The sequence below is a fragment of the Bos javanicus genome, chromosome 22 (assembly GCF_032452875.1).
Source record: "Bos javanicus breed banteng chromosome 22, ARS-OSU_banteng_1.0, whole genome shotgun sequence".
NCBI lineage: Eukaryota > Metazoa > Chordata > Mammalia > Artiodactyla > Bovidae > Bos > Bos javanicus.
In genome coordinates this window covers 59,109,604-59,132,475 of record NC_083889.1, presented here as the reverse complement: position 1 = coordinate 59,132,475, position 22,872 = coordinate 59,109,604, and the positions used below count along the sequence as shown (strand labels likewise).

General features: G+C 60.3%; 2 protein-coding genes across 3 annotated transcripts; one reads left to right on the top strand and one right to left on the bottom strand.

The window, feature by feature from the left end:
• Nucleotides 1-19,749, top strand: RAB43 (RAB43, member RAS oncogene family). 2 transcript variants are annotated; one of them, XM_061397270.1, is made up of 3 exons: nt 1-324; nt 14,243-14,420; nt 17,002-19,749. In XM_061397270.1, exons 1-3 carry the CDS (start codon nt 127-129, stop codon nt 17,250-17,252), a joined length of 627 nt encoding a protein of 208 aa, XP_061253254.1. In that variant the 5' UTR covers nt 1-126; the 3' UTR covers nt 17,253-19,749. The 2 variants fall into 2 exon arrangements, with proteins under 2 accessions (XP_061253254.1, XP_061253253.1); XM_061397269.1 differs by having other exon boundaries at nt 5-324; nt 14,237-14,420.
• An 85-nt stretch (nt 19,750-19,834) lies between these two features.
• On the bottom strand, nt 19,835-20,891 carry GP9 (glycoprotein IX platelet). The gene has a single exon (XM_061397271.1). It carries the CDS (start codon nt 20,881-20,883, stop codon nt 20,341-20,343), a length of 543 nt encoding a protein of 180 aa, XP_061253255.1. The 5' UTR covers nt 20,884-20,891; the 3' UTR covers nt 19,835-20,340.
• Between the last annotated feature and the right edge of the window lie 1,981 nt (nt 20,892-22,872).

Here is a 22,872-nt window from a genome sequence, read left to right as displayed (position 1 = left end):
CGGCCGGCGGGCGGTGGCGCCCCTTCCCCAGGTGTTGCGGCGCTTCCACGTCGCCAGGCGGCCCGCGGCTTCCGCGAGCCCAGGCCGCCCCAGCGTCCGGAGCTCCGGCCTTTGGGCTCCCGCGCCATGGCGGGGCCGGGCCCCGGGGACCCGGACGAGCAGTACGACTTCCTGTTCAAGCTGGTGCTGGTGGGCGACGCGAGCGTGGGCAAGACGTGCGTGGTGCAGCGCTTCAAGACCGGCACCTTCTCGGAGCGCCAGGGCAGCACCATCGGCGTGGACTTCACCATGAAGACGCTGGAGATCCAGGGCCAGCGGGTCAAGGTGGGAGGCCGGGCCCGGGGCCCCCACGGCTGTAGGGGTCGGGCCCCGCCCTGGAGGGTCTCCCCTGCGGGGGCGGGGGCCGCGGCCAGCGCCTGACCGCTCCGCGGCGGCTGGGCCCCTGCCCTTCCTCCCGTCGGAGCAGGCCTGGGCCTTGGCGTCGGGGCCGGCCTCCGCGCGCAGATCGCGGGCCTCGGGGCGCGGGGGTGCGCGAGTTTGGGGGGTGCGGAGAGAAGGCCCTGCTCCGCGAGCTACACCCCCTACCCCCGGGGACTTTGTACCAGTCTCCGGTGCCCGGCGGTGCGGAGCCTCGGGTGCAGGCCCCGGGGGCGTCGGGCCGGCCTGTCCCTGCCCCACCGCGGTCGAGGCCCCCAGCTCGGCCCTCGGTGGGGACCCCAGGCCGCAAGGAACATCCTCCCCCCCTCGACCCCGCACGACTAGGAGGGAGCAGGAAGTAGTTGCTTCTGGGACCGGAGGGCCAAAACTTTTTTGTCAGAATTTCCGGCCTGGCCACGCCTCCCTGCAGTGTCTTTGTGGACCGGGTGGTGGAAGTTGACTCGGCCGGGCGGCCCGAGTCCCTTCCCCCAGCTGCCGCCCGACGGGAACTGAAAACGGCCCGGAAGGTGGGGGCGAGCCCCGGGCTCCGGCGGTGGCTCTGCAGAACCGCAGGATGCAGTTGTCGAAGCGTCCTGGCGACGGTCTGACAACTAGCGTTTGTGATTCGCCCGTCAGTCTCTTAACCTGGGTGTCAGCCCTCCGTGCTGGATTGAGAGACCATTGTTCTTGCTCGGTAGCTTCGCCGAACAGCGCGGACTGACATCCTTTCCTCTCTTTCGTGGTTTTGCGTTCCCACCGGCTCTGGCCTGGCTCCCAGGAGCCCTGGGCAGGGGTGCCCCCCTTACCTCCATGTTTTCTGGTTGAGCCCCCATACCGCGGGCCCAGCTTTGCTGGGCTGCCTGGGTCTGCTACCGGTTGCCTTTTGCCAGAAAGCTCAGCTCTTTGTTTCTGCAAAATAGGGATAATTTCTGAGGGATAATTTCCGGGTGTCGCCTCCCGCTTGCCTCACCATGGAGAAGTCTGCCAACAGCGGTTACAAGCCCTCAGCAAGCCCTCAGCGCCTTTGGAGTAGATGACTGGGAAAGCAGAAACTCCCTGCCCCGAGGGTTCCTTTTTTTTTTTTTTTTCCCCATAGTCTTTGGAGTTTGTGTGCATTGGGTCTCCTTAGGACAGGAAAAAAGAACAAGGTGTGGCAGGCAGCTTTGAGTCATTATTCAGGACCACCCTGTGGAGCAGGTGGAGGGAAGAGCTGTGGGCTGGGTGGAGTGTGGGTTGTGCCCTGAGGCGCCGCCAGCAGCCCGGGGAAGTGGCCAGCTGAAGGACGGGCGTGAAGGAGGGCGTGAAGGATGGGGCATGCCGCCCCCCTCCCCGGCTGCTGACGGGGGTCAGGGAGGGGGCAGGGTGTTCCTGTTTACCTGGCGAGGTTACAACCTGAGCGGGTTGTGCAATGCAGGGCAGAGCTCAGCAGTTCCCTTTCCTGCTGGTCACCTCCAGGGTGTTCTTCCCCGGGGGTGGGGGGGGGGGCGGCGGGGGCAAGCAGGTCTGGGTCTGGGATGGGGAAGCGGTTTAGACATGCCAGCCCCCCTTAGGGTCACGCCGCCGACCCTCTCTAGAGCCTGCAGTGTGCCAGCGGTTGCACAGATGTGCCCTGGTGCTCAGCCCCACCTCACACGGGCCGGGCCTCCCCAGGCACACAGCTGGGAGGCGACAGACGAGGAAGTTTTCTTCCAGCGTTTCTGACTCCACCACATCGGGGTCTTTCCCCTACACCCGACCAGTGCTTCCGTTTGCGTGGAGTGGGAAAGCCTGTTGTGAAAACAGGCAATGTAAAAATAAGCAATTATTTACATTTTGCAGCCAGAGAAACATGAACCTCAGCACTGAAGAGACTGTGACCTGAATCTGGGAGGTGGGGGTTGGCAGCGGGGAGACAGTCTTCCGATTCCTGGATTCTGGGCTCTTGGACTCAGCAGGTCCTTTCTCCTCACCCATAAGATATCTTTGGGGTGTCTTCCAGCCAAGTGACTTTAAAAAAAAAATCAAAAAAGTTTATTGAAGTTCCGCTTACACACAGCAGGCCTCTCTAACATCGGGCGCCCAGGTCTGTGATCTTGACAAATGCGGGCAGCCCTGTACCCGCACCAGCATGTACAGGGAGCCGATTCCTCCCTCCAGAACGTTCCCGGGTATCCCTTTGTGTCAGCGTCCTCCCCCGACCCGGGCCCTGGCAACCGCCCATCTGTTTTCTCTCTGGTTTCAGCAGCGTGACTCTAACTGGAGCCCTTGACGAGCCAGATTTCATTGTTGCTGCTGCAGAAGGCTCGTCCACATCAGAGATTTACTTTAAAACCCTCCCAGGCCTGTCCGGGCTCCAGCGAGTATCCAGTGTGATCTCCTAGGCCGCCCCGCCTGTGCTGGCGGCTCTTGTTAGTGCTCGAGGAACCTCAGAGAGAGATCACCCAGTGCTCTGCTGGCTCCTCTGGCCGCAGTGTTTGGGGTGCTGTGGGCTGAAGTGGGGAGGCCAAGAGGCCGCGGGGTCAGAAGGGCCTTAACTCGCTTCTCACCCAGTAGAGCTGGGCTAGTACTTGTGTCTGGCTTTATGTTTAGGCTCTACTTGTCCTTATTTGAATAAAGAGTTCTGCTTTCCGAGAAACAGAAAGTTAGGAGCATCACAGATGGAATTCAATCCCTTTATTTCTAATAGTTACTTCCTCTTGTAACTAGAATGACATCCCAGCTCCTTTCCTAGAGGGCTGGGCCTCCGTCTGCCTTGCCCAAGTCATCTCCTTGCCTCAAGCAAACTGTCCAGCCTCGCTAGCCCTTTCAGTCCTTCCAACATGCCTGCCTCAGGCCCTTTGCCCCTGCTGTCCCGCCTGCCCACATTCTGCCCCCAGATCTCCGTGATCTGCCTCCAGATCACTCGGTTGCCGTTGCCCCGGGCGCCTCTTCAGAGAGGCCTTTCCTGGCCTCCGAGGCCCTCCACCCGTGGCAGGGTAAGTTTAAGGTACGTTCATAGGGCTTGCCAGGGCTTGGTCTTGCCTTGTTTGTGGATGCAGTCTGCCTTGCGGACCCCACACCTTGGGACTCCTCACACCTGCCAGTGTCAAATGTACGGAGCTCACTCTATGCATGGTCCTTAATTCTTATTTAATGGGAGGAAGCTGAAGCCAAAATAAGGGAAATGACCAGTACACACACACGTCAGTGGCAGAACCAGGCTTTGGACCCAGGATCTCACTGGCTCTAAGTCCAGCACCCACTTTTACACGTGACCGCTCCTCAGTCCTTCTCAGTCCATAACGATGACCCTGAGATTCCGCATGTTAATGACTCGTGAAAAGGCAGTTGTGGCCACCACACTTGGAGAATAGCGTGTGGACTTGGCATTTCCGAGATTTTCAGGAATGAGGGTTGAAGTTGAAACCCCAAGGACTTTCTGGGGTGTTGTCCGCTAACAGAGCATGAGGCCGCGCCCGGGGCTCCTGGAGCGCTCTGCTGGGGGGAGGCTCTGGCCGTGGGTGCGTTCACCAGGCTCCGGCCTTCAGGCTGAACCTGGAGGGGGCTCTGGGGGCTGCGGGCCTCTCAGCAGTGGTGTCTCTGAAGGAGACCCCTGGACTGGGGGTCTGGAGGTCTGGGTCTCTTCGTCTGGCTCCGTTCGGCCTCTTCCCAACCCTGGACAGTTGCTTTCCCTGCTTGGAGCCCTGGGCTTCCTCCTTCAGGAAATGGGACGATTTGCTCTGTCTACCTCTCAGGGTTGCTGGACAACTACGGACCCACTCAAAATAGTTAAAAATTGCCCTCGTACGTCTTTGGATAATCCATCCCCGTGGATCAGAATTCCATAGACATAAAAGGCTATGCAGTTAAAAACTCTTTTCCATTTCTGTCCCCTTGAAGAAGGCAGGCAGTGTTCACCTGTCTCTTTGTCTGTCCTGAAGGTGCTGTTGTGGATAAACCAAGGAAGTCCGAACATAAGGGATTATTTTATTGTTGCTGCTGTTAGCATTTTCCTCCCTAGGGATTATTATTAAGACTATTTCTTAACCGGCCCGGCCCCCTCACCTCACGTCCCCCAGGAGATCTCGGCCAGTTCTAAATCCCAGACGCAGCCCGGGCGCCGCTCTCCCACCTTATCTGGGACAACACAGAGGTCTGTTAGGTAAAACGGTCTGCACCTCGCAGGGGATGCACAGGTGGGTCGACCCCAGAGGGGTGCACCCCTGTATTGAGCTCTCCGTCGGGGTCACTGTCCCCGTGCAGGCAAGGCGGCCAGGGCTGTCCGGCACCGAGCTCAGTCGGGGCCCCGGGGCCCACGCTGTAGGACCTTGAACCCGGCAGGGGTCCTGGTCTGCAAAGGGCAGGGCCGTAGTGGAAGGCACAGGCTTCTGTTTGAACTTTGCGTCCTCAGCCCTTCCCGCCAGTGGTCTGGTCTTGCTCACATGCTTTTTCCTATTGGGATAAAATTAGTCTGACTTTGCTAATTTTGATCAGAAATAGCAAAAGGACCATTGGGCAAGAGAAGGGTTCTGGGCCCTGCTGCTGGTCTGAGGAAGTGTGTTCCGGGTGCTGTGATGGCCATGCTCACGGCAGAGTGACCTCGCCTCCCAGGGGTCTGCCAGTCCGGAGGCAGCAGGTGTGGTGGGGAGACGCCGGAAGGGGGGCTTTGCTGCCTGGTCTGTTCCCTGGTCACCCCAGAGCTGAAGGACCCGACGCACAGCAGAGCATCAGCGGTGGGAGCTGAGGTCGGCGCGGTTTCAGCCCGTCCGGGTCTTCTCTCCTCCCCTCGGCCCGTGCGACCCTTGCAGAGCTGGTGTCGCAGGGCTCTCTCCAGAGGCTCTGGGCAAGAGGGACTGTGTGGTGCCCGGCAGCCCTCGCCCCATCCCCCATCCTCCCAGTTTCCACCTCTCTTCTCACGCTCTGCTCCACGTGGTCCTTGCCGCCCTGTGAGACCCCATTTCGCAGACGGGGAGACGAAGGCCGTGTGGGCAGGCCTGAACCAGAACCTTGCCTGACGCCTTTTCCCCGTTGCTGTTTGCATGCCCTGTGGCACTGCCAGAGACACTGGCGCACAGTCGCGCACGGAAGGGTTTGGGAGCAACGTAACATCTAGGCCGACGCGCATCACTTGCGTTTCACGTTTTCTTAGATTGGCGGTGTCACGTCGACCTCCTGATGCCTTCTGCTCGTTAAACCAATCCTGCTGAATTCAGATGAGTTGGGAGAAGGGGCGCCTATGGCCAGTGTGGACAGAAGAACGTGCCTGCCTTCTAGAACGGCCTGCGAGATGCTGTCGTGTTGAACGCACAGCAGCAGAACCGAGCCAGTGCTGGGAGTCAGGGGCCTCTCGGCCTGCTTTGGGGCAGTGACCCAGGCCCATCTCTGGGCCACAGGCTTGTCCCCTCCCTGCCTGGCCTCGCTGGCCTCCTCTGCTGCCCCAGGCAGAGGCCTGAGCAGCCACGGACCAGGTATGTGACCCTGCACACAGCTTGTGCCAAAGGCAGCAACCCGGAACTTAGATGTGTCTCCAGGATCGGTCCCTCTCGAAGTGGTCTCCCGGGGAAACCGTGTCCGTGTCTCCCGATGTTGGATCACGGGGTGGGTTTGATGACCCTGGAGGGTCAGAAGCCGCTGGAGCGGAGCCTCCCATGCTGTCAGGAGGCCTTTGGTCCCAGAAGAGGCCCGACTGTAAAAGCAGAGTCCTGGCTCTCGGCAGGCTGGGCCTTCATGAGGATGCGCGGGCAGTCGCCGTGTGTGGGGGACAAGGTTCATCCCCGAGGCCTGCAGAGGCGGCCTCCAGTAGATGGTGGGCGGGTCACTTCTGGTCCCCAAGTCAGTTCCCTGGGCCGTGTGTGAGGAGGCTGGACCACAGTTACTGAGGGGTTCCTTTTTCTTTAATTTATCTGGCCGTGCCAGGACTTGGTTCCGACGTGTGGGATCTTAGTTGCGGCATGCAAGCTCTTAGTGTGGCCCGTGGACCTAGTTCCCTGACCAGGGGTGGAGCCCGGGCCGCCTGCACTGAGCTCGTGGAGTCCCAGCCACGGGGCTACCTGGGAAGTCCCCCGTCTTCCTCGAGGCCTCGTGCTCCTGGCGTGCACCTGCCTCTGGGTTGAGGCCTGTTTGCGAGCCGGGGCCGAGGTAGATGTGACAGCGGCCGGCTGGGAGGGGCCTGCAGACCCCCGGCTCAGGCCCCCCGCGTCCCGGGACACCACGGCCAGCAGCGCGGGGACTCGGGTTTGGGTCCGTCTGACCAGTTTTCAGAGTTTTGGCTTGAGAACTAATTTCTCTAAGGTCCCCTCTGCTACGAAGAAGCAAGGAACTTCCCCCGCCCACCTCGTCCTCTGGGGGAAAGCCTGCTGGGATAGAGCCCTCTTGTGTGTCCACCGGGAGGGACGGTGTTGGACACCGGCTCCGGTGCAGCTGATTTCACCTCTTAGGTTTCTGTAACCTCGTAAGTGGAACTGACTTCCCGCCGCAGCTTGTGGGAAGCCTCCCTGGAGGGCAGCGCCTGGCCCGCTGGCCTGACCACAGGAACTGCCCGCAGAGGGCTTCCTTCCTGGCCGGGGCCGGCTCTGTGCCAGGTTAGAGGGATGAGACGGGTCCGTCCTCTCCAGAGCCCGTTCTCGACAGCAAGGGGCAGACTGGCAGACAGGAGCCCGCGCACACAGCCCTGTGCCCAATCGCCCGCTGTGAGGCCCATTTCGTTTGGGTCTCACATTAGGGCCAGTGGGGGACAGACACGCCAGGTGGGCACGGCCTGCGGGCGATGTGGAGGCCTGGGGGTGCCCTCGGGGGTGGATGGCCGGCAGGACCTTGGCCGGGTTCCACTGGCTCCCCGGAGGCGCCGCGTGCAGAGCGGACCCGGCGCCGGGCAGGTGGCCTGCGTGGTGGCGATTTGCTGACTCTCTTTTTAATTGCGTGTGTGTTAGGCAGGGCATCCTTTTCAGCCATCCTACTCATCTCATGGTCCCTGCCTGGCCCCCAAGGCACCCGAGTTTGAGGCAGCCGGCATCCTCCATGTTGCGTGCTGTTACAGAGTCCAGAGCAGAGGGCTGAGGACCATGGAGAAGACAGGTCCGCTCGGCGTGGGGCCCAGCCCATGTGTCGGGGGAGCTCCGCTGCCAAGGTGACCCAGAAGCTTCGGTAGGAGTTCACCAAAGGTCAAGGTGAATGCAGTCTCTCCTGGAGGAGGAAATATGACAATGATAATTCTCATCACGAGTGTGGGGACCCAGAGGCACAGTAGGAACCAGGAGTCCTTAGAGGTGGCACTTTGAAGGGAAAATAGGCTGTTCCTCACCTGGAGGCTGTTCTTTCCCTTGAATTCCCCACCCGCCTGTTTGTGACTCGCCCCTGGTGACTTGGAGTGGGCAGCTCCCCCACCTGGGGCCCTCTTCCATCCTGACCCGGCCTCACTCTGACCCTCTGTACCTCGGAAATGCCTCTGGCCTTCACTCTGGGTATCAGCAACCCAGAGAAGTCCCCCAAAGTCGGCTGGGAGACGACAGCCTGGCTGGGAAGGTGGGGAGGGGAGCTCGGTGTGACTCGCAGCCTGAGGTGCTGGTCTGTCCGTCCAGTGAGTGCAGGTGGAGGCCGCCCGCCGGGTGGGCACAGGGTGCCCGGGTGGTGGTTTCAGCTCAGCAGGTGTTTCTCGGTCGCTTGCTCCTGTTCTGCACTCTGAGTAGTGAAACTTTCCGTGAGGATGCAAATGGCCCGACGGGGAGCTTTGCTGAGTCCAGGCCGCAGCGCCAGGCTGCTGGAAGGGGGCGAGGCTCGATGGTGGGCAGGTGCCCCTCCAGCTGACACAGTGTTTATCCAGCGCCTTCTGCATGCAGGTTCTGGGCACATGCAGAAAGCCAGGCAGACACAGCGCCTGCCCCCAGGAGACCCACGTGCGGGAGGGACAGAGACCGTGGAGGAGGCCTGCGTGCCTGTTTCAGGCCGGGCGGTGGAGACGCTGAGGAGGGGGTGCGGGGCACGGGGGTGGGTGGCGAGGGTCTGGGGAGGAGCGATTCAGGCAGGGATCTGGACACAGGCGGAGGCTGCAGAGTGTTAGGGCCAGTGGGGGACAGACATGCCAGATCATCTGCAGGGAGCCTGGCGCCTGCCTGGCGGGTGAGCCCCACGAAGGGGCAGGAGCTGCCAAGCAGAGGGGACCCCACACCCGGGAGTGCCTTCGTGCTGGGCCCTGCGGAGGGCTGTGCGGGAAGGCAGGCAGACGGGAGGATGGGCCTGGACTCAGCGCAAGGCTGAGATGCCTCCCCTGGTCGGCTGCTACACCCCCAGAGCTGCCCATGTCCTCTGAGCTGTGGGGCTGGGGGTCTCTGCCCACACCCCCAAGGCCCCGTGTGATGCCCCCCAGCACACGCCTCGCAAGTCCCCCCGCCCCGCATCCAGGTGGCGTATCTCGTCGGGTTTCAGGCCGCTTGGTGCTCAGGTGGCTCCGACTCGGGACGCTTCTCACAGCTCCCCCAGGCCTGGCCTGCTGGAGGAGCTGTCCATGGCTGTCTGGAGGGCGGGGTGTTCCAGGCCTGGCTTCTGAGCGCCGAGGGCGCTGGGGCCCGGGATGGATCAGGCCGCCTCCACCATCCCACAGCAGAGCCTCGTGGCCCCTTTTCTGATGCCGAAGCCTGAGAGTCCAAGCTGGGAAGGGCGGGGCTGGCCCCGCTGCGTCGTGACCCGGCTCGTCCCTCCCCCGGCTCTGATGCAGAGAACTAGGATGGCAAGATCACCACCGCAGGAAGGACCTACTTGCCAAAAATACCTCCTCCAGCCCTGCCCAGATTTCACGAGTGGGCTGACCCAGATACCGTAACCTGTAGCTGGCTGTGTTGGTTTTTCACTCATTTGTAATTGTCGTCAGTTACAGGTGTCTGTGATGCTTCCACAAGGCTTCTCACGCAAAGGTCTCCTGAGCACTTCCGGCTCGTCTCCCTCTTGCTTCTTTTGCTGCCCCTCCTCCCCCACGCACAGGCGTCTTCTGTCGACTTCCTGGTTTGGGACACGAGGCTTTAACTCTCAGCACAGCCCTCGCCCCCATCTCTCTCACACACACACACGCTTTTATACTTTGGGACACAAGGCTTCACTCTCAGCACAGCCCTCGCCCCCATCTCTCTCACACACACACACACGCTTTTATACTTTGGGACACAAGGCTTCACTCTCAGCACAGCCCTTGCCCCCATCTCTCTCTCTCTCACACACACACACACACACACGCTTTTATACTCTAGGACACGAGGCTTCACTCTCAGCACAGCCCTCGCCCCCATCTCTCACACACACACGCTTTGCATCCTCCCAGTAGAGGCGTGTGGCAGCGTTGATTAGATCAGCGTTGACTTCCTTTCTGTGTCTTCTCAGTGTACCCCAGGTGACCACGTCTCCCTACCTCCGCCGCTACCCGAACTACGGCCGTGACCTCCCAGCTGTCCCCCTGTTCCTGTCCTCTCTCTCCCTCTTTTCGTGTGAGCTGCACAGCTGCTTGTGGGACGTTGGTTGCCCAACCAGGGATGGAACCCGGACCGTTGGCAGTGAAAGCGCGGAATTCCCAACCACCGGACCACCAGGGATGTCCCACATCCGTGCTCTGCTCTGATCTGCCTCCGTGCAGTCATCAGAGTGATCTTGTTAAAGAGCAGATCTGATTGCCTTCAAAGCCCCTGGGGTCCCCTTGACTCCCAGGGAAGGCAGGGCTCCGCACACTCCAGCCCCTTCACGCTTCTCGGTCAGGCCCTGTTTCCCCCCCTTTTCACTCTGCTCCAGACACACTGATGTTCTTGCTTCTTACACCAGTTGTGCCTCTGCCTCAGGGCCTTTGCACTTACCGCCCTCGCCCTGGAATGCGTGTCTCCCAGGCATCCGCACAGCTAGCTGACTTTCTTCAGGTCGTGGCTCGACAGCTATCTCATTGAGGGCTTCCCACCTGAAATGCCATTGCTCACCGTATTTCATGACTTCTTCCCCCGCTTCTTCCCCCCTTATCACTGTCTAGCTTACTGATTATTTTATTACTCATTTTATAATAACTCTTCTGTTTACATTCTGTATTTCTATGTAAGCAAATATATGTCCTTATTACTCACTGTCTTAGCATCTGTCTCCTGCATGAGATGGTAAGCTTGACCACAGGAATTTGCGTCTGTTTCCTGTGGTACCTAGAACTCGGAGCAGGTGTCCGCTGAGTGCTTGCTGGGATGGCTGAGTGTGCACACTGTAATTAGTCAGAGCTGTTCAGGGCTAAGCCATGTGGCGTGGAGACCGTGCCGTGATTATCTTCTGCTTCCCGGGCTCCCTAGCTTCCCCTGGCAGCCCCGACCGTCTTGTTCTGGCTTGGGTGTCTCTTTGCCACCAATTCAGCTCCAGGCTCTCCTCATCTGTCCAACATGCTGTGTAATTTTCTCCTCACTGTCTTGCTTCCTCTCAGCTCCATTCTGGAGGAAGTCTGTCCCAGCGCGTTCTTGATTTCTGTTTTAGATCGTTTGTGGTTAGAGGAATATTCTGTGAGAATACCATTTTTTGGAGGTTTATTGAGGCTTATCTTATGGTCCAGCATATCATTTTATCTTGGTCAATATTCTGTCTGTTTTTCTTCCTTTTTTTTCTCTTTGTTCTTCAGAGTAAATAGTCTCTATGAGAATTTCTTCCAGCCACTGATGCTCTTTTGTCTCCGTCCTGCTGTTATGTTCAGTAGATGAGCTTTCCACTTCACTTACTGTACTTTTAAGTTCTAGAATTTTGACCCTTTTAAAATACGTTTTTACAAATATTTTGTAAAATATTTCCTTTCTCTACTGAAACTCCCTGTTTGCCCACTCAGAGTGATATTTTCCTTACATTCTCGGATTACACTGAAAATAATGGCTTTGATTCTTTGTGTCCAATACTGGGTCCATTTTGGCCTCATTTTATATTGACCGCTCTTCTCTTTAGGGAGTCCAATCTTCCTTATTATTTATTTATCTTTTCACTATAGTAATTTTTTTTACTGTATATTAGAAGCACTGGTTTACACCTTGTTTGACTGGGTTGTGGTATCTTCTTTTGAAGAGCACGGATTCTGGTCCTTGTAGTCAACTCAGTGACTGGCTGATCACCTTGAACGTGTGTCTGGCCTTCGTCTTTTGTTGGGGCAGACAGGTGCAAGCCCGACGGTGTTTCTCTAGCCTCTTACCTTGGTGGAATTTGGCCTGCAAACCGCGAGCTTAGCTTCGGGCTTTGTTGGGCAGGTGTCAGGAGGCCAGCTTCTCACCTTGGTCCTCACGTAGCCGCAGGCGTCCTGACGTCTCGCCTCATACCTCTGTCACTCCGAGGGCCTCGGGCACCTCCTCCCCGTGGCTGTGCCGGAAGGCCCCCCAGCACGGCTCAGCCTCCACGTCCGGTGTATTCCCACCCCCAGAGGAGCCGCTCTCTGGTTCGAGTCTCAGCGGCTGCACAGGGCCGTGGGCTGGGACCCCCCAGGGACACCCCTCCCCGAGGCTTCTGGGCCCTCCCACCCGCTGCATCGCTCTCCATCCCAGCCACATCAGCTGCTCAGGACTCTGCTGTCTGCCTCCTGGGCTCAGCAGGACCACCGTGCCCTGCTTGGACGCTCACCCCCATCCTGCGGCCAGTCCAGTCGCCGGGAGAGCCCCGGCGAAGGTTCGCTGGTGATGGGGGCACTCCACGAGCGTTGCTTCTCTCAGGAATCGTGGTCGCGTGCTGCTTGCTGGTTACGTCCCCAAGACGGCAGCCTCTGTGTTTTCTCCGTCTGCTGGTTGTTCAGGGAGTGGGGTTTCGGCCGCCGGTAATGACTCTGCCCGCACTGGAGGCTCTGGGGAGCTCCCTCCCGCACTGGGGCCCCCCACCTCTCTTTGTTTTGTCTTCAGTCCTCCATTTGCTGGGTCCCCTTTTCTTCATTCTGGTTGATTTCAGCAGCTTCCTGAGAAAGGGTGGCAGGTAAATTTTCTGTGTGTCTGAAAACGCCTTTGTTAAACCATTGCACTTGACTCGTAGGGATTAGGGGAGAATTCTGGGCTGGTGGTCATCTCCCTTCGTAATTCTAGGCATCGTTTGATTGAATATCTAATGGGATGTGGCTCTTGTGCGAAACCTCAAGACCCGTTTTTCCTTTCTTTCTTTTTCTTCCCTGTAAGCGTAAGGGCCCTTTCTTCTGCCTCCTTGTCGCGGAGTCCCGCAGCCAAGAGCTTGTGTGAGTCTGTCTTCCTCCATCCTGTCTGCTCGGCGGGCCCTTTCAATCAGTTCTGAGGAGTTTTCTTGAAGTATTTTTTTGAATTTACTTTTTTTTTTTCCCCAAACCTCTTACTATCTTGACGGTGGACCATCTAGACTGCTTCCACAATTGCTTTTCTCTCTTTTCCGTCTCTTTCATTCTTTTGTTTTACTCCCCACAGCTGCTTTTCTCCCTTTTCTGTCTCTTTGCATTCTTTTGTTTTACTTCCCACAATTTCTTTTCTCTCTTTTCCATCTCTTTGCATTTTTTTGTTTCACTTGGAAGGAGTTCTTCAGGTTTGTCTTCCAACCCTTACGTCACATTTTTCATTTATATTTTTAACTTTCAAGATCTCTTTTTTTCCTTTCCAAACGCTCCATCTACTGAAAATGAAGGTGTGCTCCTACCGTTTTGGGGTCTTTTCTAATGAAAATGCTGATGACTGTTTCTGAGAGTGTGAGACACTCTGCCGGCTTCCTCTTTTGTCCAGGTTGCTTTTTCCTGTTTCTGCCTGACCTCTGTCTTTGTGATCTGCACTCCCCTCTGGGGTATGGAGGGGAGTCCTTGGTCATCTGGATCCTGGGCTGGCGTGGTGCTGAGGGTCCCGCCTTTTGCATCACCCCTGCGTGAGCTGTGCCCGGGGCCTGCTTCCTGGAGACCCTCATCCTGCGGAGCACACAGGAAGTCTCCGACAGGGTGTCTGGTTTGCAAGTCACAGCCCAGAGCGCGTCAGCTGTCAGACAGCTCGTGTGGGCCCGGGAAAAGATGGTCACGTGCACAGTGCCCAGGCTAGGGGCCCTGCCCACAGGACTGTGCGAGGCCTCCGGGTCTGTCCCCACCCCGGACACTCCTTCAGAACCCAACAGAGAGGCCCCAGAGTGCCTGTGCCCGCGGAGGAGAGCGGATGGCCTGCGGCTCGGGCTGGACCAGAGCCGGTGTCCTTCTCAGGGCCCCGGGGCCTGTGGTTTGTACAGCACAGAAGACCCCCGCCCCGGGGGTCCCTCCTACCAGCCCACTGCTCCTACTAGGAGCCAGAGATGATTGCCACGTGGGCCCCTGTCCTGCAGCGCTGAGGGGCGCTGGGGCAGTGAGGACCTGCATGGGAGAGGCACTGCGCTTGGGGTCGGGGTTGCGGTTGGAGTTGGGATTGGGGTTAACAGGCTGAGTCAGCTGATGACCGAGGCCCCAGGAGCAGACTGCCTGTTGCCTCCCCCAGGCCCCCGTCCCAGTGTTGGCATCGTCCCCGGCCCCAATGAGGCCAAGCAGAGAGCCCCAGGGCTGGGGGCCTCCCCATGGCGGGGGAGGTGCTGGTCGTGGCCCTGCAGTGAGCCGGCGTCCAGGGCAGAGGGGGCACCACGCGGGTCCAGTGCACGTCCTGCCTCAGCACTGAGCCCACCCTTCTGCCCCCCGGGACTCTGGAGGTGGGGGTGGGGCTCCTGCCCCTTCTTGGTCCGCCCCATCCTGCTCAGGCCGCTGAGCTGCCTTCCAGGAGGTCAGGAGACCTCTCCGCCTGTCCACCTCCTGGCACGTCCTGTCCGGTACCTGCCGGTGGTCTGCCCTGCAGAAGCAGTGCTTTGGGGGTGGGTCTGGGGGCGAGGCCTCCCGGTCCCCTGCACCTGCAGGCTCACAGGGCCCCCGTTTCTCCAGCTGCAGATCTGGGACACGGCTGGTCAGGAGCGCTTCCGCACCATCACGCAGAGCTACTACCGCAGCGCCAACGGGGCCATCCTGGCTTACGACATCACCAAGAGGAGCTCCTTCCTGTCGGTGCCGCACTGGATCGAGGACGTGCGCAAGTACGCGGGCTCCAACATCGTGCAGCTGCTCATCGGTGAGGCCGGCTGTCTGTCTGTCTGTCTCCTTTGTAAATGAAGGGTGGGCAGAGCTTGGCCAGGCAGGCACAGAGCCAGGACCTGAACGTGATCTAGAAGATGCAGTTCCTACTAATCACCTGTAAAGTTGCATCCCAAAGCAGGAACCAGGGGAGGGGGCCTGGAGGCAGTCACCACGTGGCCGCACCACGGCCGAGGCTGCTTCCCTCTTTGTCACACATCTTTTCAGAACCCTGCCTGCTCCTCCTGTGTCAGGAGGCTCAGAAATGAGAAGTAATTTCTCCCCAATTCACGCAGCCCCTGAGCACGTGAAGGAGGCTGGTTGTGTTCAGGGGCTTGCTCTGTCATCCACTGCAGAGGGGCTTCTCACGTGTCTGTCCACCTCCAGGTCTCTCTGAAATCGGACCCCTCCCCTCCACCCCCAGAGCGTCTGATCGGGAAGGTCTGGGTGGGCGTCTGTCCACCTCCAGGTCTCTCTGAAGTCGGACACCCTCCAAGCGTCTGATTGGGAGGTCTGGGTGGGCCCGTGAACGTGAGTTTCTAGCAGGCTCCAGGTGCCATGGCGAGCCCACCTGAGAACCACTGCTGCAGGGCGTGCTCTGCCTTCTGCCTTTTTCTCCTGTGTCAACTTCCAGGCCTGGACTCAGGAAGCTGTGGCCCACACGTGTGTCCCTGGGGCCCTCGTCCCAGGCCTCAGGCTGGTTCCTCTCAGCCGGCTTGTGCAGAGGGGCCTGGGCTGGAGTGTGGGTGCGCTGGGCCGGACTGTTCCCCACCCCCCAGCAGGAAGGGGGCCCTCCCACTTGCCCGGACGCCTCCCTTTCATCCAGGACTTAGAACAAAACCTTCCCCACAGAGCATTTCACAGAAGCCCAAGGAGGGAGTAGCTCGGTGAGCCCAGGTCAGCAGACACCGCGGGTCCACCTGCAGGTCCCATCTGCAGTCGTCTCAGCCTCTGTCCCTGCCCCGTGCGGTCCTCTGGGGCAGACCCCAGCACAGCCATTTCATTTCCGGGTGTTGTAGCCAGAGCTACAAAAGACACACGTGCTTAGAACGTATGATGGCAGTGCTGTTTCCACGTCTGGCCTCTCCTAGCACAGCGAGCCAGCCGACCTGGGGTCAGGTCACGAATACCACGTGCGCTTTTCTTTTCCGTTTGTTGAAATCAGGAGCCAAGCAGGCGCCCTCCACGGACACTGGCTGCTGCGCCGTGTACAGTTATCAAACACGTTGTAGGGCTTTTCTTCCAGGCGTTTGTGTGTGTGTTTTTCAGACACACCACACAGCTTGGAGGATCTTAGTTCCCCGACCTGGAACTGAAGCCTGGCCCCAGCAGTGGACGCGCTGAGCCCTAGCCACTGGCCCGCCAGGGACCCCAGGTCTTTACAGCGCCTGTCTGCCCTTGTCCCTGTGATCACACTATGAAAGTCAGCCACTTGCTTTAGTCGCCAAGTCGTGTCCGACTCTTGCGACCCCATGGACTGGAGCCCATGAGGCTCCTCTGTCCATGGGATTTTCCAAGCAAGAATACTGGAGTGGCTTGCCATTTCCTTCTCCAAGAAGTATAAAAAAAGTCTTGCATAAACTGGGCCAAGGAGCAGCTGACCAGATTACCTAAAATATAACGAATCCCCTTAGACCTCAGAGGAGAAGCCGAGGCATGCTCTCAGAGCAGCTGTGGTCTGCACTGTTCTTATCAGAAGAGCAAAATCATCAAAACCCATGATCCTACAGAGGATTAAAAATTCCCCTCTAAAATAGGAGAGGGTTAATAATAAACATAATAACGAGATTTTACCAAAAAAAAAACCACGACCAGGTTTCTGTAACTTCACACCCCGGTGGCTCAGCGGTAAACAATCCATCTGCGATGCGGGAGACCTGGGTTTGATCGATCCCCTGGAGGAGGGCATGGCAACCCATCCCATGTTCCTGCCTGGAGAATCCCGGGGACAGAGGAGCCTGGCGGGCTACAGTCCCTGGGGTCAACAAAGAGTCGGACTGAGCAACTAAATAACAGCAGCAAAGTTGACGGAGGGCCTGCCCGGGGCCAGCTTACCGTGTCCATCAGTCACTGCTCTGCAGAAGGTGGTGTCCCGAGTGGGCAGGCCGGGTCTCCGAGATGGAGTGAGTCACCCCAGGGTCACACAGCAGGCAGCTGAAAGCTGGTGTCTCTACCCGCAGCTGCCTCCAGCTCTAAGGGCCCGCATGCTTTTTGCCCAATTCTGCTGCTTCTATTTCATAGAAAAAATTCAGTAAAGTACACGAGCCTCTGGCACAGAGAAGGAAGAGATTAGACGAGGGGGTAGTGACTTCAGTCGCGTCCGATTCACTGTGACCCCAGGGACCATAGCCCACCAGGCCCCTCTGTCCATGGGGTTCTCCAGGCGAGAATACTGGAGTGGACACCGTTGCCCTTGTCCAGGGGATCTTCCCAGCCCAGGAGTCAAACCCAAGTCTCACATTGCAGGCATACTCTTCACCGTCTGAGCCGCCAGGGAAGCCCCAAGGATGGGGTGAGGGATTAAAATCGAGGCAGAGCCCAGGCTCGCCTGCCTCACCGCCGCCCCCGCTTGCCCACAGGGAACAAGTCGGACCTCGGGCAGCTGCGGGAGGTGCCTCTGGCCGAGGCGCAGGGCCTGGCGGAGCACTACGACATCCTGTGTGCCATCGAGACGTCGGCCAAGGACTCAAGCAATGTGGAGGAGGCCTTCGTGAGGGTGGCCACCGAGCTGGTCGTGCGGCACGGCGGCCCGCGGCTCAGCGAGAAGGGCGCTGACCACATCCAGCTGGACAGCAAGGACGTCGCGGAGAGCTGGGGCTGTGGCTGCTGACGGGGCGCCCACGGGGAGGCCTGGTCACTGTCCCGAGGCCTGGGTGTGCGACGGCAGCGCCGGCCTCCACGAGGGAAGAGGCAGGAGGGGCCCAGAGGCCTGAACCAGGGCTGTGGGCCCTGGCAGGGGCCTGGGAGCATCGCCCCAGCTCTGCGCTTCCTGGCTTGGCCCGTCTCACCCCCGAGGCTGCTGTGGGCTGTGGCTTCCCAGGCGCCCAGCCAGGGCCCCGGGTCCTCCCAGGTCCCCCCAGGGCCTCCTGTGCGGCCACCGGCCCCCTCCTTCCGTCACTGCCAGCCCTCACCCGGCACCGGCCGGCTCCTCCTCAGCAAGCCCTGCCTCTCCCATTTCCCCCGGGACCAGTGGGGGCCGTCACCCACAGAACTCGGCCACTGGCCTGGGGGCCAGAGCTTCTCCACTCAGGTTGCCAAAGCAGTGACTCCTTTAGCCCTGGCTCTCAGCAGGTTGGGAGGAGCGGACATGAGATGGGGGGATGGACATTTCAGGGACGAGTGGAGGGCACCCCGTCTCACCCTCCGTGCAGAGATGCTTGCTGCCACAGTCAGAGCGCCAGCACCCCCCACCCCTGCCAGTCTAGCTTAGACAAAGGGTACGGGCCTGGCTGTCCAGGGTCTGGGCCCACCGCCCTTGTGGCCTTCAGCTGGGGCTGAGGTCAGAGCTACAGCAGGGACCCAGGTCCCTGGGACCCTTGGAAGGAGCACTGTCCCCTGGGCTGGGGGAGGTGAGTGGTCTCCCCTGGTGACCCCCAGCCCCTCCCCATTCAGCCCCTCCCCTCTCCCACCTGCCAAGTGTCCTCTCGGCAGTCAGGCTGCCGGCTCTGGTCCCGGAGGAAAGGATACTGGCCCAGTCGGGCCGGGAGCTGCTGGGCAGGGGTCTGCCCTAGGGGGTCAGCCCACTGTCGGCCAGGTGGGCTGGGAACTGGGAGCAAGAAGGCTGCCCACTTCCCTCCTCTGTCCTGCTGATGGGAGGAGGGCCTAGCCCCTTGGCCTGCACAGGAGAAAGTGCCTGCGCTGAGGTCTCAGAAGGGCCCCTCGGGCCAAGGGCAGAGGTCCTCCAACCCCAGGACCCCTCTGCTCGAGGCCCATGTTCGGGTGGAGCCCGGTGTTCAGTCCAGGCCCAGTGGATAGAGAAGGCTGCCCTGCGGAGGGCAGCTGCTCTGCTCCGGGGACAGGCGGGGCACCCCAGTTCCAGGGAGCACAGGTACTGAGCCCGGGCCCAGCTGCCTTGCAGGCCTCAGGGAGGAAGGGGGTCTGGGCTGCGGGGACCGTCCAGGGGGATAGCTGTCCGGCGCCGGGGGCTCCTCTGCCACCGCAGGCCATGCCCGCTGCAGCCTGGAACTCCCCACTTTCTCTCCCCACCCCACTGCCATGTCCCTGCTGCCCCCTCCGCCCAGAGCGGCCCCACCCCCTCCCCGGACTCCTCCCTGAGCTCGTCAGCCTGAGCTTCCATGCTGCAGGCGGACGCCCCCCCCCCCCCCGCCCCCCAGCTGAGGTCAGAGGGCACTATGAAATCCCTCCCCCTCCCAACACCTTCCGGCCCCCGTCGCCCTGGGACGTGGTCCACCCTGATGGTGTCCACCCGCACACGGCTCTGCCCCGGGAGCAGCCTCTGTCCTCAGACCCCTTGCTGCCCTCCCCACTCTCCCACCCTCCCCTCGAGTCCGTGTCATTCACAGCCCATGGTGAGAAAGAGTTCCTGCGAGTTTCCCGGTCCTCAGTCTCAGACACCCAGGCCGGTGCTCCGGGCGCAGCCTGGGTGTGCCATTGCGGGCCTGCTCGGGGGTGCCCGCCAGGCGGGGCCCTCACCACCTCTGGGCCCTGGGCCTCTGTCAGACGGCCCTGGACTCTGGTGAGAGTTAATGGAGAAGTGTGTGAGAAGACACAGCCCGCCTCTTCCCAACTGCAATCTCTTCCTTTGTTTATAAAGGAGCAGGTGGGGTCCTGCCCCCCCCCCCCCACCCTAGGGGCTGCAGGAGAGGAAGTGGGGCAGAGGGCCGGCAAGTGTCCCAGCTGCCAGCCACCCCCCCAGAAGAGGCGGTCTGCGGTCTGGGCTCAAGGAGGACCTGGGGACGGTGGGGTTTGTATTCACACGAGGAGGGCAGGCAGGCCAGGGACCCACGAGCCAGAGCGGTGGGTCCCTGTCCCAGAAGCAGGGCGGGATTGACCCCAAGGACACAGGCCCCAGCTGGCTCGGAGCTGGAGGAAGCTCCTAATTCATATTGAATTCAGTTACTTCTCCGGGAAAGGCGGCGGGGCTGGGGCCTCAGGGACCCCTGAGCCTGCATGGGACTGGGGGCTGGGGAGGGCCTGAGCCCAAGGATGCTGTTGCATTTGGAAATTTTTCTCATTGCCTATTTATGAATATAAGAATCTTTATAGCAAATCTATTTTTTAAAACATGGGAACAAGTTGCCTTTATGGAGACTTAGCAGAGCCAGAGTGTACACATTCCTAAACCAGTAAACATTTCTCTAACGCGCCATCCGCACCCAGACTGGTTGTCTTGCTTGAAGCTTGGAGATGGCCACAGCAGTCACACGCCCAGAGCCCCCCAGCGGGCCTCCGAGCCCACACGAGGCCCCTGCTGGCCAGAGGGCATGGCTGCCCAGCCACACTGCCCCTGCCTGCCCTGGGTCCCCTCTGAGACAGACACTGGGGGCCACACCGGCCTCCACTCAGACCCCACGTCTGCCTGGGCTGGTTCATGACCTTGGACGACGCACCCTCATCAGAGCCCTGGTTTCCTCAAGACGGGGGACACGTGCTTCAAGCATCCATCCCAGGCTGTGGGCTGTGACGTGGCCAGTGTGGGGCATGGGTGCCAGCAGCCAGGAGGGCATGGGGACCGGGCTGGGACCAGGGAAAGGGCCCTGGGGTGTCCAGAGACGGTGGGGTTGGGGGTAGTTTGGAGGGCGGGAGGTGGAGGTGGACCCAGCCATTTTACTAGGAACTTGGGGGATAGGGAAGCCCGGATCAGCGTCTGAACACAGAGATGCGGGTTTCTGGGATGCTAAGAGGGAAGCACCTCCGAGCCTGCATAAGGGCTGGCTGGGCGGCGAGTTTCTTCTGAGCTACCGGGGGCTGGCCCGGGGCACCGGGATGGTGCACAGCAGGCTCACCAGGAGAGCCAGGCCCAGCGCGGCCACGACGACCAGCGCCGCGTCCCACCAGGACCCCGGGCCAGCCCAGGACTCGCGCAGGGTCCAGCCGCAGCCGCCCAGCTCCGAGCCGCTGAGCTGGGCGGGCGTGCGGTCCGCGGCGTGGGCGGGGCCGGCGCAGCGCAGGCGCAGCAGCTGCTCGGGCGCGCGGTCCTCCAGCCAGAGGCGCAGGTAGACGAGGCCGCAGTCGCAGCGCCACGGGTTGTGCGCCAGATCCAGGGCCTGCAGCTGCGGCAGGTGGTCGAAGGCGCCGGGGGGCACGCTCTGCAGGCTGTTGTTGGTCAGCAGGAGCTCGCGCGTGGGGGCGGGCAGGGCGGGGAGCACCTCGAGCCCGCGGCCGCGGCAGTCCACCTGCAGCCCCATGGTGTCCAGCGCACGGCAGGCGCACGCGGCCGGGCAGTCCTCGGAGGCCTCGGCGGCCGCCCAGAACAACAGCAGCGCCACCCACGCGGGCATCGGGCGGGAGGGCTGCGGGGACAGTGGCAGTGAGGTCCCCGCGGCCTGCCCCCGCCCCGGCCCGACTGGACAGGGGCCGCTCACCTCCTCTGAAGCCTCGGCTTTCTCCTCCGTGAAATGGGTGGTGGGGACGTGGCCGAGAAGCTCCCTGGACGCAGCCCGGCTGGCCCTCCCCAGATGCTCAGGAGGCCGGAGGGTGAAGGTGGCTACTGCGAGGGGGGCGAGGAGTGGACTCAGTCCCTTCCTGGGAGGGGTGGGCCCGCCTGCCCCCTGCCAGAGACACCAGCCCCTGCTCAGGGCCGGGGGCAGCAGGTGCCAGCTGAATGACAGCAGGCCAGGTCAGGGTCTCTCCCCAACACCCTGCACACCTAAGCCTGGGTCTGGCAGATGGCGTGCACACCACCGACCACCCCTTGGCCCATGAATTCAAACCCCTCTGCCTGGTTCCCAGCAGAGTGAACTTTCTCGGGGTCCCTGGTATGCAGAGCAGCTGGCTGAGGTTGTTTGGTTGGGGGGTAGGATGGGGAAGGGGACCCAGACCAGGCTCCATCTGGAAAGCCCTAGATCGAGACTCAGGCTTGCAGTTGGGAAAGAGGCCCAGAGAGGGAGACTGCCTTCTCCAGGGCTGCCCAGCACTGTCAGACACCAGGCTTGCACTCAGTTCTTAGAAACCCCAGTCCTCTGCCCGGCTCACTGCCCCTCCAGGACTTGGTGGAGGCTACCTCCCCTTCCGAAGGTGGGCTCCCACCAGGGCTGGCCTGTGGCAGGCTTCCAAGGAATGTCTGTTTAATAAACCAATGAGTCTTGACTCAACCAAGCACCCGGTATCTCAGAGGGAATGCCTGCCCGTGCCTCTGCCTGCTCCCGCCCCACCCGCCAGGAGGGGCAGAGGTTGGACTCGCCACAGGCCGCCTCTCTCTGCCAGGCCTGGACCTGGAGCCCCCGAATCCCCAGGAGGGGCCCACACAGTGGGAGGTGGTGCTGGGTGATGAGGGCCACTTACCTGACTGGCCTGCCTTCAGGGTGCCCCTTCTGTGGTCTGAACTGTCTTGGCCGAAGCCACGGTGGCTGGCCACGCTGTGTGAAGCAGCTGACGGTGACCCCTGCCTCAGTGGGAGGAAGGAAATGGTGAAAATAGCCTGGCTTATCCCTGTGTGCAGCCCCTGGAGGGCCTCTCTGCAGAGGCAGCGGCCCTCGGGGTTCCAGGAACTTGTGCACAGAACCGCAGGTCAACCCGTTTATCGGAGGGTGCAGTGTATCCCGGGGCTTCCCTGGTGGGTCAGCTGGTAAAGAATCCGCCTGCAATGCGGGAGACCTGGATTTGATCCCTGTGTTGGGAAGATCCCCTGGAGGAGAGCATGGCAGCCCACTCCAGTGTTCTTGCCTGGAGAATCCCCACGGGCAGAGGAGCCTGGTGGGCTACAGTCCACGGGGTCGCAGAGTCGGACACGACTGAGCGACTGAGCACAGCAAGCACACTAGCGCCCACACTGGACTGCAGGCCCTCCACGAGCCTCAGTCCCGAGCACAGGAGGACCAGGAAGGTTGGGAAGGCTTCCTGGGGGAGGCTGCCTTGCATTTTCACATCTTTCAAGATTTTGCAAGCATGCTTAGTCATTCGGGCGTGTCTGACTCTTTGCAACCTCAAGGATTATAGCCCGCCAGGCTCCTCTGTCCATCTCCTACATTGGCTGGCAGATTCTTTACCACTGAGCCACCTTAATGCTTTCTGATCCTTCTTTTTAACAAAGAGCTGCATCAGCCTCGAGCTAAAAGCAAAGACCTTAGTTGTGTGTGCAGTATATCTATTTCTATAGGACATTTGACTCAGGGGAGTGACTGCAGCTTCCCATCTATGTTAGTGGTATAAAGTTCTCTTTAAAAGAAACATGTAATTAGCCTCCAATTAAAATAAACAAATTTATATTCAAAAAAAGAAAAAGAAACACATATCTTTAATTCAATTTTATTTTTAACATTATAAAGTAT

Bases quoted from the DNA above. Each gene is read 5' to 3' on its own strand.
- RAB43 (XM_061397269.1), top strand. From the start codon at position 127: ATGGCGGGGCCGGGCCCCGGGGACCCGGACGAGCAGTACGACTTCCTG. The intron at 325-14,236 runs GTGGGAGGCCGG...CCGTTTCTCCAG, and splicing joins TCCAGGGCCAGCGGGTCAAG to CTGCAGATCTGGGACACGGC. The intron at 14,421-17,001 runs GTGAGGCCGGCT...GCTTGCCCACAG, and splicing joins CATCGTGCAGCTGCTCATCG to GGAACAAGTCGGACCTCGGG.
- GP9 (XM_061397271.1), bottom strand. From the start codon at position 20,883: ATGCCCGCGTGGGTGGCGCTGCTGTTGTTCTGGGCGGCCGCCGAGGCC.